Source organism: Antechinus flavipes, chromosome 6 (genome assembly GCF_016432865.1).
Source record: "Antechinus flavipes isolate AdamAnt ecotype Samford, QLD, Australia chromosome 6, AdamAnt_v2, whole genome shotgun sequence".
Taxonomy (NCBI): domain Eukaryota; kingdom Metazoa; phylum Chordata; class Mammalia; order Dasyuromorphia; family Dasyuridae; genus Antechinus; species Antechinus flavipes.
The window spans coordinates 171,596,504-171,611,967 of record NC_067403.1 but is presented as its reverse complement, the minus strand read 5'-3'; the positions used below and the strand labels follow the sequence as shown (position 1 = coordinate 171,611,967).

At 37.0% G+C, this 15,464-nt stretch overlaps 1 protein-coding gene across 1 annotated transcript in view; it reads right to left on the bottom strand.

Annotated features, from left to right (window-relative positions):
- Window positions 1-7,577: 7,577 nt before the first annotated feature.
- The window catches only part of MFSD8 (major facilitator superfamily domain containing 8), a 33,785-nt gene continuing 25,898 nt past the window's right edge, over window positions 7,578-15,464 (bottom strand). The window contains exons 10-12 of the mRNA XM_051964425.1: window positions 13,342-13,445; window positions 13,012-13,259; window positions 7,578-11,991 (exon numbers count right to left, since the gene is read on the bottom strand). Coding sequence (XP_051820385.1) covers window positions 11,785-11,991; window positions 13,012-13,259; window positions 13,342-13,445 — 559 coding nt within the window. The 3' untranslated portion in view covers window positions 7,578-11,784. The remainder of the gene's footprint in view (window positions 11,992-13,011; window positions 13,260-13,341; window positions 13,446-15,464) is intronic.

Below are 15,464 nucleotides of genomic sequence, written 5' to 3'. Positions count from 1 at the left end.
TACTAATTCCACTTTGGTGTTTTGTTAGTTTTTCAGTCGTGTCTAATTCTTTGTGATCTCATTTAAGATTTTCTTGGGAAAGATAACTAGAGTGGTTTACCATCTGGCTAATTTTACAGATGAGGAAATTGAAGAAAACAATTAAGTGACTTGCCCAAGGATCCCATAGCTAGAAGTTTTCTGAAGTTGGATTTGAATTAAAGTCCTCAACTACAAAAATATTGATGTACGAGGAGTTTGTTTTAAAGGTTTTACCTAGTATCTTTTCTATAGCACTGTCATTTCATAATACACATCCCTTAGAATCTTTTCCATCAACAAAAGAAGCAAAACCCACCAAGGGAGTGACTTATTTCCAATAGGAAATACATCATTTTACACTTAATAGTTACTCACTTCTCTCCCATGAAAGGGGAGTTTATTTCATTCAACTGCACTTCTAAACATAGTACTCAGGAGAACTCCTTCAAGGGGAATAACTGGCAGGGTATATATATCATCTCTGTGTCCCTATGCCCTTGATTGAGTTGGAGACTTGTCAGCCTGAAATTTTCCAAAGCTACTAACACATGGACACACACTAGGACCCCCAACAGAACTGACAGGGCTCAGCAACTAATTAATGTGATTTAAAGGGAGGACTCCAGGGAATATCTAGGTTATAAGCCAGCCTAAGTGGACTGGGAGCTTAGTGATCCCTTCCAAAATAATAAAGAAAATTAGGGAAAAAGGGTTGGATTTTTTTTTTTGGGGGGGGGGGGAATAGGGATAGTGGATAACTGCTGTTTGGAGCATATTGAGTTTGAGATGTCTATAAGACATGTAGTTCAAGATGTCTGTTAGGCGGTAGAAAATATGAGAGTGTAGATCAACAGAGGTTCGGGTTGGATAATCCATCTGAGAATCAGCGATTCAGTGATTCAAGACAATTCCAATAGATTTGGGATAAAAAATGCCATATGCATCCAGAGAGAACTATGTAGACTAGATGTGGATAAAAGTATACTATTTTCATTAGTTTGCTTTTTCTTTCTCGTGGTTTTCCTTTTTGTTCTAATTTTTCTTCCACAACATCATAACTAATGTGGAAAAAGATTTAAAATGATTGTACATGTATAACATTGGATTGCTTGCTACCTTGGGGAGGAGGGAAGTAAGGGAGAAAAAAAGTTTAGAAGTCAAAATCTTACAAAAATGAATACTGAAAACAAGCAATTATATGTGATTAAAAAAGTAAAATACTATTTAAAAATTTTAATAAGGTAAAAAAAAAGATAAATCCTATAAGTTGGATTTAAGGTAGAATTTGAAGGAAGCCAGATGAAAATGAGGGATAGTGTTCCTGGCATGGGAGACAGCCAGAAAAAAAGTCCAGAGCCAAAAAATGAGGATCTTTGGATCAGAGAACATGTTGGAGAATAAGGTACAAGAATAAGGAAAAGGGGGCAGGTTATTTTTTAAATGCCAATTTATTTGCTCCTAAGGGCTATAGGGAGCCAAGGGAGTTTAATAACAGGGTGACATGATGGGACCTGAGCAAGATCAGAAGAAAGGGAAGCTACTGAGGTGAAATAGGGTGAGAGATGAGGAGTCCAGGAAGACTCCTAGGTTGTTCTCCTGAGGGACTGGAGAGATGATGCTGCCTTAAGAGGGAAGGGAGGTTTAGGGGGAAAGATAATGAGTTCCACTTTGGACATAATGAGCTTAAGACGTCCACTGGACAGCCAGTTGGAGATGTTTGAAAGGCATTTGGAAATGGGAAAGTGTGGAGGTCATGGTAATTACATTTATGCAAGCTGATGACATCAAGTTCTACAGAAGAAGAGACTGGACAAACCACAAGGGACCCCTATTGTTATCTGGAGGGGTATCCAGCAAAGGAGAAAGAGGAGCAGTCAAAAAGGTAGGAAAAGCAAGGGAAAGAGAAGAGAAATCAAGGTCAGTAGTGAACAAAACCAGAGAGAATGAGGACTGAAAAAAGACCATTGGATTTGCCAATTAAGGGATCATTCGCGATTTTGGAGAGAGCAATTTCATTGGCATGATGAAGGGTGAAGAGAGAAGAGGGAATGTGGAGGTATCTTATGTTGAAGGTTTTTTGAAAATATTTTAGCTAAAAGATATAGGATGATATTGGGGCTGGGTTAAGTTTTCAGTTTGGAGAAGATATGAGACAGATGGGTGAAAGAGCACCTGAATGACAGATGAAGAGAGAAGAGGGAGATTTTGATAAAGAGCCTATTTTCTATAAAATGAGGCAATATTCTTTTTTGTTTGTTTGTTTACTCAACTTTAATATAGTATTTTGTTTTTCCAAACACATGCAGTTTTCAACATTCACCTTTGTTAAACCTTGTGTTCCAATTTTTTCTCCTTCCCCCACCTCCTCCTCCCCTAAGACAGCAAGCAATTTGATCAAGGTTAAACAAGCGCAATTCTAGACATATTTCTGCATTTGTCATATTGTGTGGGGAAAATCAACTCAAAATGGAAAAAAAAAACATGAAAAAGAAAAAAAAAGTGAAAATATTATGCTTTGATCCACATCCATAGTTCTCTCATTTTCTCTCTGGATGTGGATGGCCCTTTCTATCCCAAGTCTACTTGAATTGCCTTGAATCACTTCATTGTTAAAAAGTCAGTCCATCACAATTAATCATCACAATCTTGTTACTATGTACAATATTCTCTTGGTTCTGCTCACTTCACCCAAATTAGTTCATATGAGATTTTTCTGAAATCAATCTACTCATTTCTTATAAAAACAATAATATTCCGTAACATTCATATACCATAATTTATTCAGCCATTGTCCAAATGATGGGCATCCACTCAGTTTGTTTCTCACCACTACAAAAAGCTGCCACAAACATTTTTGCCTCGGGGCCTTTTCTCTTTTCTAGGGCTCTTAGCTGGGGGTGAGGGAAGAGGGAAGTGTACACTTATATCTGTCAACTGTTGGGTGAAATGTGAGTGGGAAGGGAGTGTGGACTGAAGGTTGAGATGAGGACAAAGTCTAAGATTGAGAGGACTGAGGCAAAGGTAAGAGAGGATGCTCTTGGAGCAGAATTTCAGAACTTCATATCAAGATCAGAGAGGTAGCACCCTTAGGGTAAGGGTGAAAATTTTCATGAGCATCCCTGATAATGGCTGAGGGAGATGATGATGCAGGTCAGGGGAGTTGGGGTCAGCAGGCCTCAGAGACATTGAAGTCTCCAAAAAGAAGGTAAGAAGTTCAGCAGGAAGGTGTCGAGTCCAAGAAGTGACTATGACAAAGACTCAAACAGACAGTATTACTAGAAGAAGCTTCAGAATGATGGTGGCAAAAGAACAGTTTGTATTGTTTTTGTTTTGTTTTGAAATTTCAAATCTGCTATTTATTAGATGTAAGACTTCAGGAAATTTTCCCTATTTTTACAGTAAAGGAATTGAACTAAAAGAACTCTAAGGTCCTTTCTAAGTTTGAATCTAGGATCCTATTTCCCTCACTTGTCTCATGTCACTTTGGAGATAAATGTGCTAATACAATGTCTTTCTTCCCCATCCTGTCCAGTTTCAAGGGGAGTATGAATATAAATGTGTCTGCTTTCATTGGTAAATAATGGCACTGTGCTTGGCAAAAGTACCAGAGATTGAGGTTATATTGCATGGATTTTTTTCAAGTACATTTTAATATTTAAACGAGTTAATAAAGTATTCATTGCATATAAAACCCACTTTGATTAACTATAATGAACTATTTAACCTAGTGGACCAATCCGCTGGGTAGCGAGGGCCACAGAAACTTTGCAATTCTCAAACATTAAAATGGAACTCAGCATACTGTAGGCTCCCTGGCATCAGAGGAAGCTAGAAAGGAACAGACCAAATGCAGCTTTTCTGCTGCATTCTTCAAATTGAAAAAAAGTAAAACAAAACAAAACCATTTTAGTCCTTTTTAAAGTGCTATCATTCTGGCTTTCTTAAGACACTTCTCTCCATGTGCTGCTTCCATGGCCTGTGTACACATGGGAAAAAAAAAATTTTAACTCCTTCAATTTCCCATTTTGGGAGTCAGATTTCTGAAAAGCGAATGACAGACATAGTCTGAGACCGACATTTTCTGTTATTTTTCTCCATCTGAAACTCATTACCCAACTTTCACACTGTCTTTTCCAAGGCAGGAAAGAATGGAAATAGGGTTGGTTATCAATGCCTTTTCTAATCCAGGCAGAGCGCTGGAATAAGAAGCCTCTCTTCAGAGTCTGGATCTGGGTCCCAATTCTAGTTCTATTATTTGTCTGGTTTGGATGAATCTTGCTGTGTTCTTTCCTCAGGTTTGTCTCCTTGGCTCTTTCCGAAAAGATGGCAACCTCTGGAGCAGTACTGGGAGAAGATTCTCTTCCTTGAATCTTGTCAAGATCTCCATTGGGAGGTCTATCACTTCCAGATAGAAGCTAGGAGAGTCTGGCCTCTCCAATTTTGATAATTCTTCCCAGTTCAGAAGTGGGATTGTTCCTGGAAGGACTCTAGCCTTATGTAGAGTAGCCCCCCAAATCCAAAGGGATAGTCTTAAATTTTACAGCATCAGAACCCACAAAAAGATGGAGCACAATTTAGTTCAACAGGAAAAAAAAAGGTCAGTTGCACAAAGGTGGAAATCCAGTACAGGCCAACCCCAGGCCTTGGGGCCTCTGAATCAACACAGCAGAACTGGCCATTTCCAGACCTCTCAGCCCAGAAACACTGAAGACATCTTGTTAGATTGCAGGAAAGGTTTGTCTCACTAGGGTGAATGGGACTTAGGAAACCAGCTGACCCAGAACCGGCCTTGAGAGCCACTGCAGGGGCACTAGTGGGGATGGCAGCGTGCTGCAGCAGCATGAGTTCTCAGCCCGTAGACGTCAAGGGGGGCTAACTGGTCAGAAGTTCCTAGCTCTGAGGAAGGATTCCCTTGCTTTAGCACACTAGAACTTAAAGCTACAATGGAATCGGGACCCTCCTCACAATTCCAGAGCAGAAGAGAGTGCTCAAACACACTTCTCCTTGGATCATACCTTGGAAGAACTGCAAACTCACAGATCCCTCGAAAGATCTCTGTGTGGAGAATGAAGGAATTTGTGACCAAAGAACTGGAACTCATTATTGAACACCAAATAGATAATTTTGATTATATCAAGTTAAAAAGTTTTTGTACAAACAAAACTAATGCAGACAAGATTGGAAGGGAAACAAACTGGGAAAACATTTTTACATACAAGTGTTCTGATGAAGGCCTCATTTCCAAAATATATAGAGAATTGACTCTAATTTATAAAAAATCAAGCCATTCTCCAATTGATAAATGATCAAAGGATATGAAGACAATTTTCAGATGAAATTAAAACTATTTCTAGTCATATGAAAAGGTCCAACAAATCACTATTGATCAGAGAAATGCAAATTAAGTCAACTCTGAGGTATCACTTACACACCTCTCAGATTGGCTAAGACAGCAGGAAAAGATAATGACCAATGTTGGAGGGGATGTGGGAAAACTGGGACACTGATACATTATTGGTAGAGTTGTGAATTGATCTAGCCATTCTGGAGAGCGATTTGGAACTATGCTCAAAATGTTATCAAACTGTGCATCCCTTTTAACCCAGTAGTGTTACTACTGGGCTTATATTCCAAAGAGATCTTAAAGAAGGGAAAGGGACCTATATGTGCACCAATGTTTGTAGCAGCCCTGTTTGTAGTGGCTAGAAACTAGAAAATGAATGGATGCCCATCAATTGGAGAATGGTTGGATAAATTGTGGTATATGAATGTTATGGAATATTATTGTTCTGTAAGAAATGACCAGCAGGATGAATACAGAGAGGCCTGGAGAGTCTTAGTTTGATGCTAAGTGAAATGAGCAGAATCAGATCATCATACACAACAACAAGACTATATGACGATCAATTCTGATGGACGTGGCTCTCTTCATCAATGAGATGATTCACACCAGTTCCTATTGTTCAGTGATGAAAAGAACCATCTACACCCAGAGAGAGGACTGTGGGAACTGAGTGTGAACCATAACATAGCATTCTCACTCTCTCTGTTGTTTGCTTGTTCTGTTTTCTTTCCCAGTTTTTTTTTCCTCTTCTTGAGCTGATTTTTCTTGTGCAGCAAGATAACTGTATAAATATGTATACAGATATTGGATTTAACATTTAACATGTCTTGGATTACCTGCCATCTATAAAAGGGGGTGGAGGGAAGGAGGGGAAATTTTTTTGCAAGGGTCAACATTGAAAAATTACCCATGCCTATGTTTTGTAAGTAAAAAGCTTTAATTTAAGAAAAAAAAAAAAGATCTCTGAAAACAGCTGCACAGAATCCTTGAAGCTTGGGACATCACACCATCCACCCTAGATAAAGAGTTAAAAAGCCACATGACAGGTTGGGAAAATGAGCAAACAACTGAAAAAGATTCTGACCACAGAAAGTTACTATGGTGTCAGGGCAGATCAAAACACATTCAGAATGGAAGTGGATTTCTCTGACAAAGAGACTTAACTGAGTTTCATTGGAGAAATGATGGACAGAAACAGCTACACCCAAAGAAGGAATACTGGGAAATGAATGTGAACTATTTGCATTTTTGATTTTCTTCCCGAGTTATTTTTACCTTCTGAATCCAATTCTCCCTGTGCAACAAGAGAACTGTTTGGTTCTGCAAATATGTATTGTATCTAGGATATACTGCAACATATTTAACATATATAGGGCTGCTTGCCATCCTGGGAGGGGGGAGGGAGGAGGGAGGGAGGGGAAAAACGAAACATAAGTGATTGCAAGGGATAATGTCGTGTAAAAATTATCCTGGCATGGATTCTGTCAATACAAAGTTATTATTAAATAAAATAAAATTTAAAAAAAAAAAAAACACATTCAGAAGATAACAAAGCCTTCAAGAAAAAAACAAACTCGTCTCAGCATGGAAGAACTCAAAAGTGATTTGGAAAATCAAATAAGAGAGGGTAGGGGAAAAAAACTGAAATGAGAGTGTTGCAAAAATACAAAAAGCTAATGAAAAGAATGCTTTAAGAAGGAAAACTGGCCAAATGGGAAAGGAGATACGATAGCTCACTGAGAAATAGTTCCTTAAAAATAAAAAGTGGCGATGATAATATGCTGTCTCTTTCTGATTCAATGACATAAGGATAACTCAGAATGAGCAGAGATACTTGGCTGGGAATCTTTTTACATGTTTCCAGCTTTTTGTGCCAGAAGATAGAAAAAGTGGGAGATTAAATAAGATTAAGAGAATCTGTCAGTTATGAAGCAGAGAGTTACAGAGGGCACAGTGGGATGGGAAAACAAAACATGGGACTGTGGAGAGGAGGGGATAAGGCACACAACTGCCAAGTACCAGGAGAGGTAACAGGTGAAAATGAGTGCCTATTAATTGTTCACATTTCTACATGATCTGAAATGGATAAAGACCTTACTTTCTGTGAAATAAGGTTTAGCAAAAATGTTACCATTTCCATTTTAGAGATGAGGAAAGTGAAGCTCAGAAAAGGTTAAGTAACTTAAACAACAAGCAAATAGAATTAAAAATGTAGTCTTTTGTAAAAAAAAAAAAAGTTTTATTGATATTTTTATATTGTTGTCATTTCTCAATGACCTTCCCTTATTGAACAGTACAGTTAGACAATACAAATCAACAGCAGGAGGGATACCGCACCTACAGTTTGCATCCTCCCTTCAGAGGACTGAAACATTCATTGCCAGTCTTCAGAATTCCTTATTAGCCAGAGTTCTGATGGCTTTTACTCATATATGTCCTTTCACTCTTCATTCAACCGTGATTATCTATTGCCAATCCATTCTGTTGTCATAATGCAAATATCACTCCTCTGCTCACTAATCTTCATCAGCTCCTCAGAGCAAATTAAAAAACTCAAGAGATGCTCAAAAACACCTTGAATGAACAGAACACAAATATCTGCCCAGGGTGCTCTGTAATAAGTACATTATAAATATATCTTACAAGAGGCATCACTGACTTTTAAAAAAATCACTGCATATAAAATACATACATATGTACAAACTACACATACTGAGAATTCATAACTTAAGACATTAAATCACAAAATAGTCCACAATATTCTTTTCTTTCAAGTAATTTAATCTAATTTTGGAAATAGTTTTTAACACCATAAACTTCTACCATCTTTTTAAAAACTTGTCCTGAATGTGTTCCCCTTGAGACTTGTCAGGTTTGTCAACTACTTCCTTGGCCAAAGAAAATCATGTGATTCTCCAGAATGGCCTACTATATTAAAGGCTTTGACATTTCCTTTTCTCTCAGTGTTAATCAGAAGCTTTTATACTGCCAGTGAGTAAGATAAAAAACAAACAAAACACTTCATAAGTTAGTGTTCCTTAGATTATAAAAAGTGGTCATAGATGTTGTCTGTCCCTATGTTACAAATAGTATGAAAATAACAAATTCAATCTTCACCCTTAATCTTAAACTGATAGCTATGTGGCTCAGTAGATAAACCTCCAGGCCTGGTGACAAGAAGATCTGATTCAAATCTGACCTCAGACATTTATTAGCCGAGTGATCATTTCACTCTATTTGCACAACCATAAAATGAATGGGAGAAAGAAATGGCAAACCATTACAATCTTTGCCAGGAAAATCCAAAATGGAGTTATGAAGAATCATACATATCTAATAATGAAGAGTAAAACAAGACATGTACCAGAAAAGGCCAACTCAAAGCCACTTACTTTCTTTTGGTAAATAACTAATGAACTTATGCATGACTTTTAGTTTGAAATTCACAAGGTATTTCAAATTTTTTTTTTTACTTCAAAAAAAACTCCATTTTACCCTTTTACAACTGGTGAGAATATACTCAGTAGAATGTAAATTTTTTGAGGATCAAGACTATGCTTTTTGGTATCAGTTTGAGATACATAGTAAATAATTAGTAAGTGGCTACTGAAGGCATTTGCTCCAGTAAGGCTCTGAATAACTGATGCCCTTCAATGCAGGACTGTATGTTTTTCAAACCCTATAATAGATATACTTGTGTCATAGCTAAGGTCTAGTTTAATCATTACATTTATACTAATTGTTCTTCCTGAAGCCTCCTTGTTCTTTATGACCACCTTTAAGCACTAAGGGGCAAATTTTTCTTCTAGAATTAGTCACTGCCCAAGATGAGGACTATAGCATAATAAATATGCCAGAAGGAATTGGTGAGTGAATCCAACTGAGTCACCACAACTTGGTCTATCTACCTAACTGAAGGGAAATTCTGATGTGGGAAGCACAATGGATAGTGAAAACAGCTCCCTGAGTAAAATTGCAAATTAAACCAAGATTAACAACTTCACTTAAAAGATGAGAGAATTAACTACAAGAAATAAAGTTAAATTTAGTGCAATTTAAGTATAAATTATAGTATCACAGTTAGAAGTAAAAACAATCAGAGCTTATAGAAGAAAACTGGTTTAGAAAAGCCATTTGAAGATTTCTGCATTTTGTCAATGAACCTAGACTACCAATCCTTTTAAAATATCCCCTTACTATAGAGGTAGAAATGTTTACATAGATAGTACAATTCAGTAAAATCCAGGACAAACATAGTAAAACCTATAAAATTAGGAGAGCAATTAAAACTATTAGTCTGAATCTCTAAGAACTTTTAGGGTTTTTCCTAAATATCTCACATTTTGATGTGAAGGAATAACCTGACCACTATTCTCTTGCCTTTGCCATTACTGAGAGATGCAAGGGTTAAAATATTAACATCTCTTCACCTTTTAAAAAAATGCTCAGAGCATTGAACTTTTCTTTTTTTTTTTTTGCTGAGGCATTGGGGTTAAGTGACTTGCCCAGGGTCACACAGCTAGGAAGTGTTAAGTGTCTGAGGTCACATTTGAACTCAGGTCCTCCTGACTTTGGGGCTGATGCTCTAACCACTGCACCACCTAGCAGCCCCTTATGAGTACATTTCAATTAAAGAATCATTTAATGAAATCTTGGGCAAACCTTTGTTTACCAGGTAAATTCTAAACTCATTAGCTTGGCAATTATACCTTTCTACAACTTTGTTCCAAAGTAACCTCAGTATTCTTCATCTCATTTTCTTTTCTAAAAAATTCAATCATATTTTATTTCCAGTTCAAAATTCTCTTTTTCTTTCCCTTCCCTCCCCAATCTGTTTAGAAGGCAAGCTCCATCATGAACTTTTCTTAATGCTGATGCTCTACTTTGGCCCAATCAGATGCCTGCTTTTCTGTGAGTTCCCCACTATTCTCAAACTTTTTTTTTTTCTTGGAATTCCCCCTTCTCTGCCTTGAGTTGAAACCCTGACCATTCTCTAAGTGAAGTCAAATGCTATTCTGATCTTACTCAAGTAAAAGTGAGTGCCTCATAGAAGCCTTTTTCTAGATTCATTTTCTCTCTCTCTCTCTCGCACTTAACTCTATGTGGAATTATTTGTGTTATCTCCTCTACTAAGGAAGAATCTGGAGGGTCAGGTGCTTTTACAGAATCTGCCTCTCTTAGTACCTAGCCTAAAGCCTACTACTTTACACACTGTTCAGACTTCAAAAAAGGGATTGGGCGATGAAAAATAAAGTACTAATTTTGTAATTTAACATTCTTGTATTTTTAGAGGCAGGGAGCCAGTTATTGACTTAAGGAATTATCAGCAAGTAAACTTCCTTTGCTAAGGCAGATGGTACTTATTCTGTGTTTATACTCTTAAAAGAGTTGTCTGGGGGTACTGAGTGTGAAGAGACCTGCCGAGGTCTAGAATGCACCAGAGATGGGACTTGAATTAAGATGAACTTAACGTCATCCTGACCCAAGAGTGGTCCCACATAAAAAAACCCTACAGTATAGCTAGGTAGTACAGTGGATAGAGTGCCTGGACTGGAGTCAGAAAGACTTATCTTTATGAATTCAACTCTGGGCTCTGACATTCACTACATGTATGCCCCTGAGCAAGTCACTTAACCTTGTTTGTTTCAGTTTTCTCATTTTTTTTTTTCTTAAAGAAAAAGCTGGAGAATGAAAATGGCAATACTCTAATATCTTTGCCAAGAAAACCCCAAATGGATTCATGTTGCACATGACTAAAACAACTGAACAACAATATAACCTATAGTAATATACATTTCTAATTTTTTTGTGGTGTGAAAATTTGGAGCTAGTCTCTCTAACCCAACACTACAATCAGTAGTTTCTACACTTTTGTTTTAGTTCTCTGATTATAAACAATCAATTATTTGAACCTAGGAAGATGATTTTCTTTGTGGTCTTTTTAAAAATATAATCAACAATAATTGATATAATCAATAAATTATAATTGATATAAATCAATAAACTGATATAATCAAAATGATTATAAACCTGATTCAAAACTAATTTATTAAAACAAGTGCAGCTTTAGCATATAAGAATGTTGCAGCTGGGTGACTCTGGGCGAGTCACTTAACTCCAATTGCCTCAGGGAAAAAAAAAGAATGTTGCTAATCTTTATATATTGCTGTTTGATCATTAGTTTGGACAATGTAAAATAAATCTGTTTCACCTAGTAAATATGGAAGTTTGATACAATCTAAGAAGAATTAACTTGCCAAGAGGGGCAAAATTTAGCCTGTTTTTAATACATATTATAAGACTTAGAATATTAACATGAGCCTTCATAAAATTCACCTCTTTTTCTAGAAATAAATATCCCAGACTCATAGCAATATTGATATGAAGCTCTTTACCTTTTCAACTTAACTATCCTAAGCTTACTCTTGAACCCTCCCATGTCGTACAGAAAAAGCAATCAATCTCTTATAAACTGCTCCCACAAGTATGATACTTAATATAATGATTCCACAGACTAAGCCAAATGACCATCGAGGCCCTAGGTAAATATATGTTTGGCTAATAAACACTGGTCCAAGAATCCTTGCTCCACTTCCAGAAGCTGTTAACCAGCCCATGTAGACGCCCTAAAAAGAAAAAAGGTTGAAAACTGTTTAATTTCTGTTAACAAAATGAGGGGCAATGAAAATATCAGCAGTATAAGATTCAATTAAGCATCAACTCTTTCTTCTTCCTTCCTTTTTCTAGATATATCTTCTCAATTAAGTCAATAAATTCTTCCCCATTATTTTTCTTTTCTCCCTTTTACATAGTTTAACAAAATTTACAGATTCTTCAGTTATACATCAGAATGAAAGACTAGCTTTAATTAGTCCAACAATGTCACTTCAGTTTGATAAATCATTTTATTGTTTATTTAAATAATATTTACTATTCATAGTTCATTTGAATTCACAGAAACAAACAAACAAAAAAGACAGACCACAAAGAAAATTATCTTCCTGGGTTCAAATCTGGCTTCACACTTAATAGCTATGTGATCCTAGGGCAAGTCACTTAACACTGTTAAGTGTTCCTTACTTATAAATTGAGCTGGAGAAGAAGAAAAAGAAAAGCATAACCTTCTAGACTTTTTTTTTAAAAAGATGATAAATATTGCCAAATTTTGTTATGAAATGGTATCTTAACTTTATCTTAAATTCTGCAATCTAGTCTATTCTTCAAATACTATCTTTTCCTTTCACAGGAGAAATGCCATGCTTTCGGGGAGAAACATTCCCATCTAGTGGTCCTTTGTAGTACTGTTACTAAAAAACGAGGCTGCATTTTCACAGTCAAGTGAATATATAAGTTCATTGTTAGCACAACTGGGGCCCACAGCTCCCTTCCAGATCAACTCTAAAGAATGACCTTTGGACACAGGTGCTTTTGCTATACCATGCTTGCCAAATAAACTAGATTTTGACCTCAGAGGTTTCCAGAAACATTTTGCAAAACCACAATAATGTTTATTCTCTTGATTGAAAATATCAAATAATCGTAGAAATTTGTAAATCAGACCATTTTGAAATAATGTAGCAAAAATCACAAGTTTTAAAAGACCTCTTAATTGTAAGAGGTAACTATTAACTCTGTAATTCTCTTACCTGAGGTTTTGGTCCCAAAATTTTTGAGTATAAAGTATAAGACATAACACTGCAGGCTGGATAGCCTATCCCTATTAGCGCAGAAGCAACGGCGAACTGGGCCAAGTGAATCACTGGAGTGTAAAAACACCAGGACTGCTGCACTGGGCAGCCAGTTGGAGCTTCACTAGAATTTCCTGTTGATAACTTCCAAAAATACATAACCTTTTCTCCAGATGATTTATTAGGAATCGAATTATTATGTAAATCTAAAAAGGAAGCAGAGCACATTATTTTGAGACAAAAGTAGCTTAAGTAGATAAAAATAAGTTTTCACAATCAAGAGAATACCTTCCCACTGTATCTTTGGAAACTGATTTCCCCAAGGTAACAAAATAAAGAATCCAATTAAAACAACTATGAATCCTCCAAGCAGAAGTATACGCTCTCCAGTTCTAGGAAAGAAAAATAGACATTCATTAATTTAAGCAATTTTGATAATTTACAGTAAAAATACCAGACAACGGAAAATGAGGGAGTTGGGATAATCAATGTGTTTGGGCTACCTAAGTTGTTGTCTATTTTTCTCATCTAGGCTATTGTTCTACAAATAGTGACTGAGGAAAGGTGCCAAATGGTCTTGGTCGGACCTCAAGTTTAAGTGAATAATAAATGTAAAAGTGGCAACATGGGTTGCATCTTATCAGGATGTGTCCTCAAAAATGTGTTATTGGTAGGATAAGAGTATGTAATCAAAAGACGTGATGCTAACACAATTTTACCACCCTAGTCAGCACTTCCCCCACCTTCCCCCTCCCAAACTGACTTTTTCAGCAGAAAACTCCACAGGGCAGGAGAGACCTAATATAACTGGAACCAGTAGATATACAAATTTCCATTCCCATTTTTACCTCCAAGTCATCATAGCTTAACCTGATCACCATTGCGCTTAGTAGTAAACATCCCCCTTTCAATACAATATAATACAATACAAATTACTCATTGTAGGCAGTAAAGAGTGATTGAGACAAAATGAACAAGCATTCGTCAGTTGCCACTGTTTTCTCCAACCTCATCCCCCTTTTCTGAATTTGCATATTTTCATTAACACTAGCATTCTTTCAGCCTCCAGGTTCTCAACCTTCTTATTCTTGACTCAATTCAACTGAAACTGCACTCTCCAAAATTACCAACCATCTCTTCCCTTTCATCCTTCATCATCCACCTATCTGAAGGTGCTGTAACTACTTTCTCCTGCTCACCTTCCCCCTCTGGGCTATGGACAATCTGACATCTTTTGATTCCTCACCTATCTGACAGATGGGTCCTTCTCAGTATCGTAAGTGGGGACCATCGCCTATGGCTGTCCTGGGCTCTCTTCTCTTCTGTCTCTACACTGTCAGTTCCCATTTGCATGGGCTAACGGGGAAGAAGGAGGCAGGGAGTCACCCAGGCACAAAGTGAGAAACAATGGGAGCTAGGATTGTGGCAATAGGTGGATACGGAAAAGACATTCAAAAGACTTACAAGGAAAACTGAATGAAGGTATGCATTATAATGATGTGTGAGGGACAAGAGATTGAGGAATCAAGACAACTCCAACTAAAATACTTATTTATGCATACATCCCTAAAAATTTTTCCCAGAAATAATCCATGTACTTTTTGGATTGGTAAGTAAAATATACTGAGCATGATTTACGTTTTTAACTGATATTCCAAGACATCTGGATTCCTCAGAGGGATTGATCATTACAGGTCTATTCTTGGATGCCCTAATATTATCTCAAAACTAATACACTTACAGTAAAACTTTTCCTCCAAAAGTGACTTGCCATCCTAACTTCTGGTCAATCCACACTTGGGCCAGCGAGGTTCCCAATCTACTCATACTGCTCCTTCTGCTAGAATACCTTCCTTCACCACTGTTGCCTATACTAGTGATCTCTAAACTTTTGTGGTTACACATTTAACCTACCAGTAACATATCTTTGGGGATACACTGTGAGTTTGTGCATGTGTAATTATATATCTTACATAGATGTACTAGTTTACTGATAATTCTGCATATTATAAAAGTAAAAGAAAAAAACTTTTAAGGATGAAATAAGAAATAATGTTTGATCCTAAAGTCAGTAGGAAGCTACTGAAATTTACTGAGCTGGGCAGTAATATGGTCTGATGTTTAGGAAAACATTTTAAGAGCTAAGTGAAGAATGAGCTGGAACAGGAAGAGATGAGGCAGGGTAGACCATTAGAAGGCTGTGGCAACAGTGCAGGTGAGAGGTAGCAATAAGTGCCTGAGCTTGGCTGGTAGTGATGGTGTCTGAGTAGAAAGATGGGAAGAGATGTGAGATATGCCGTGAAGGTAGAAAGGACAAGGTTTGGCAAGCTATGGGAAAGGCAGCAGAAGTGAAAGAGAGGAGCTGAGGAGATGATTTTGAACTCAGAAGGATGGTGACAAGCTCCACAGAA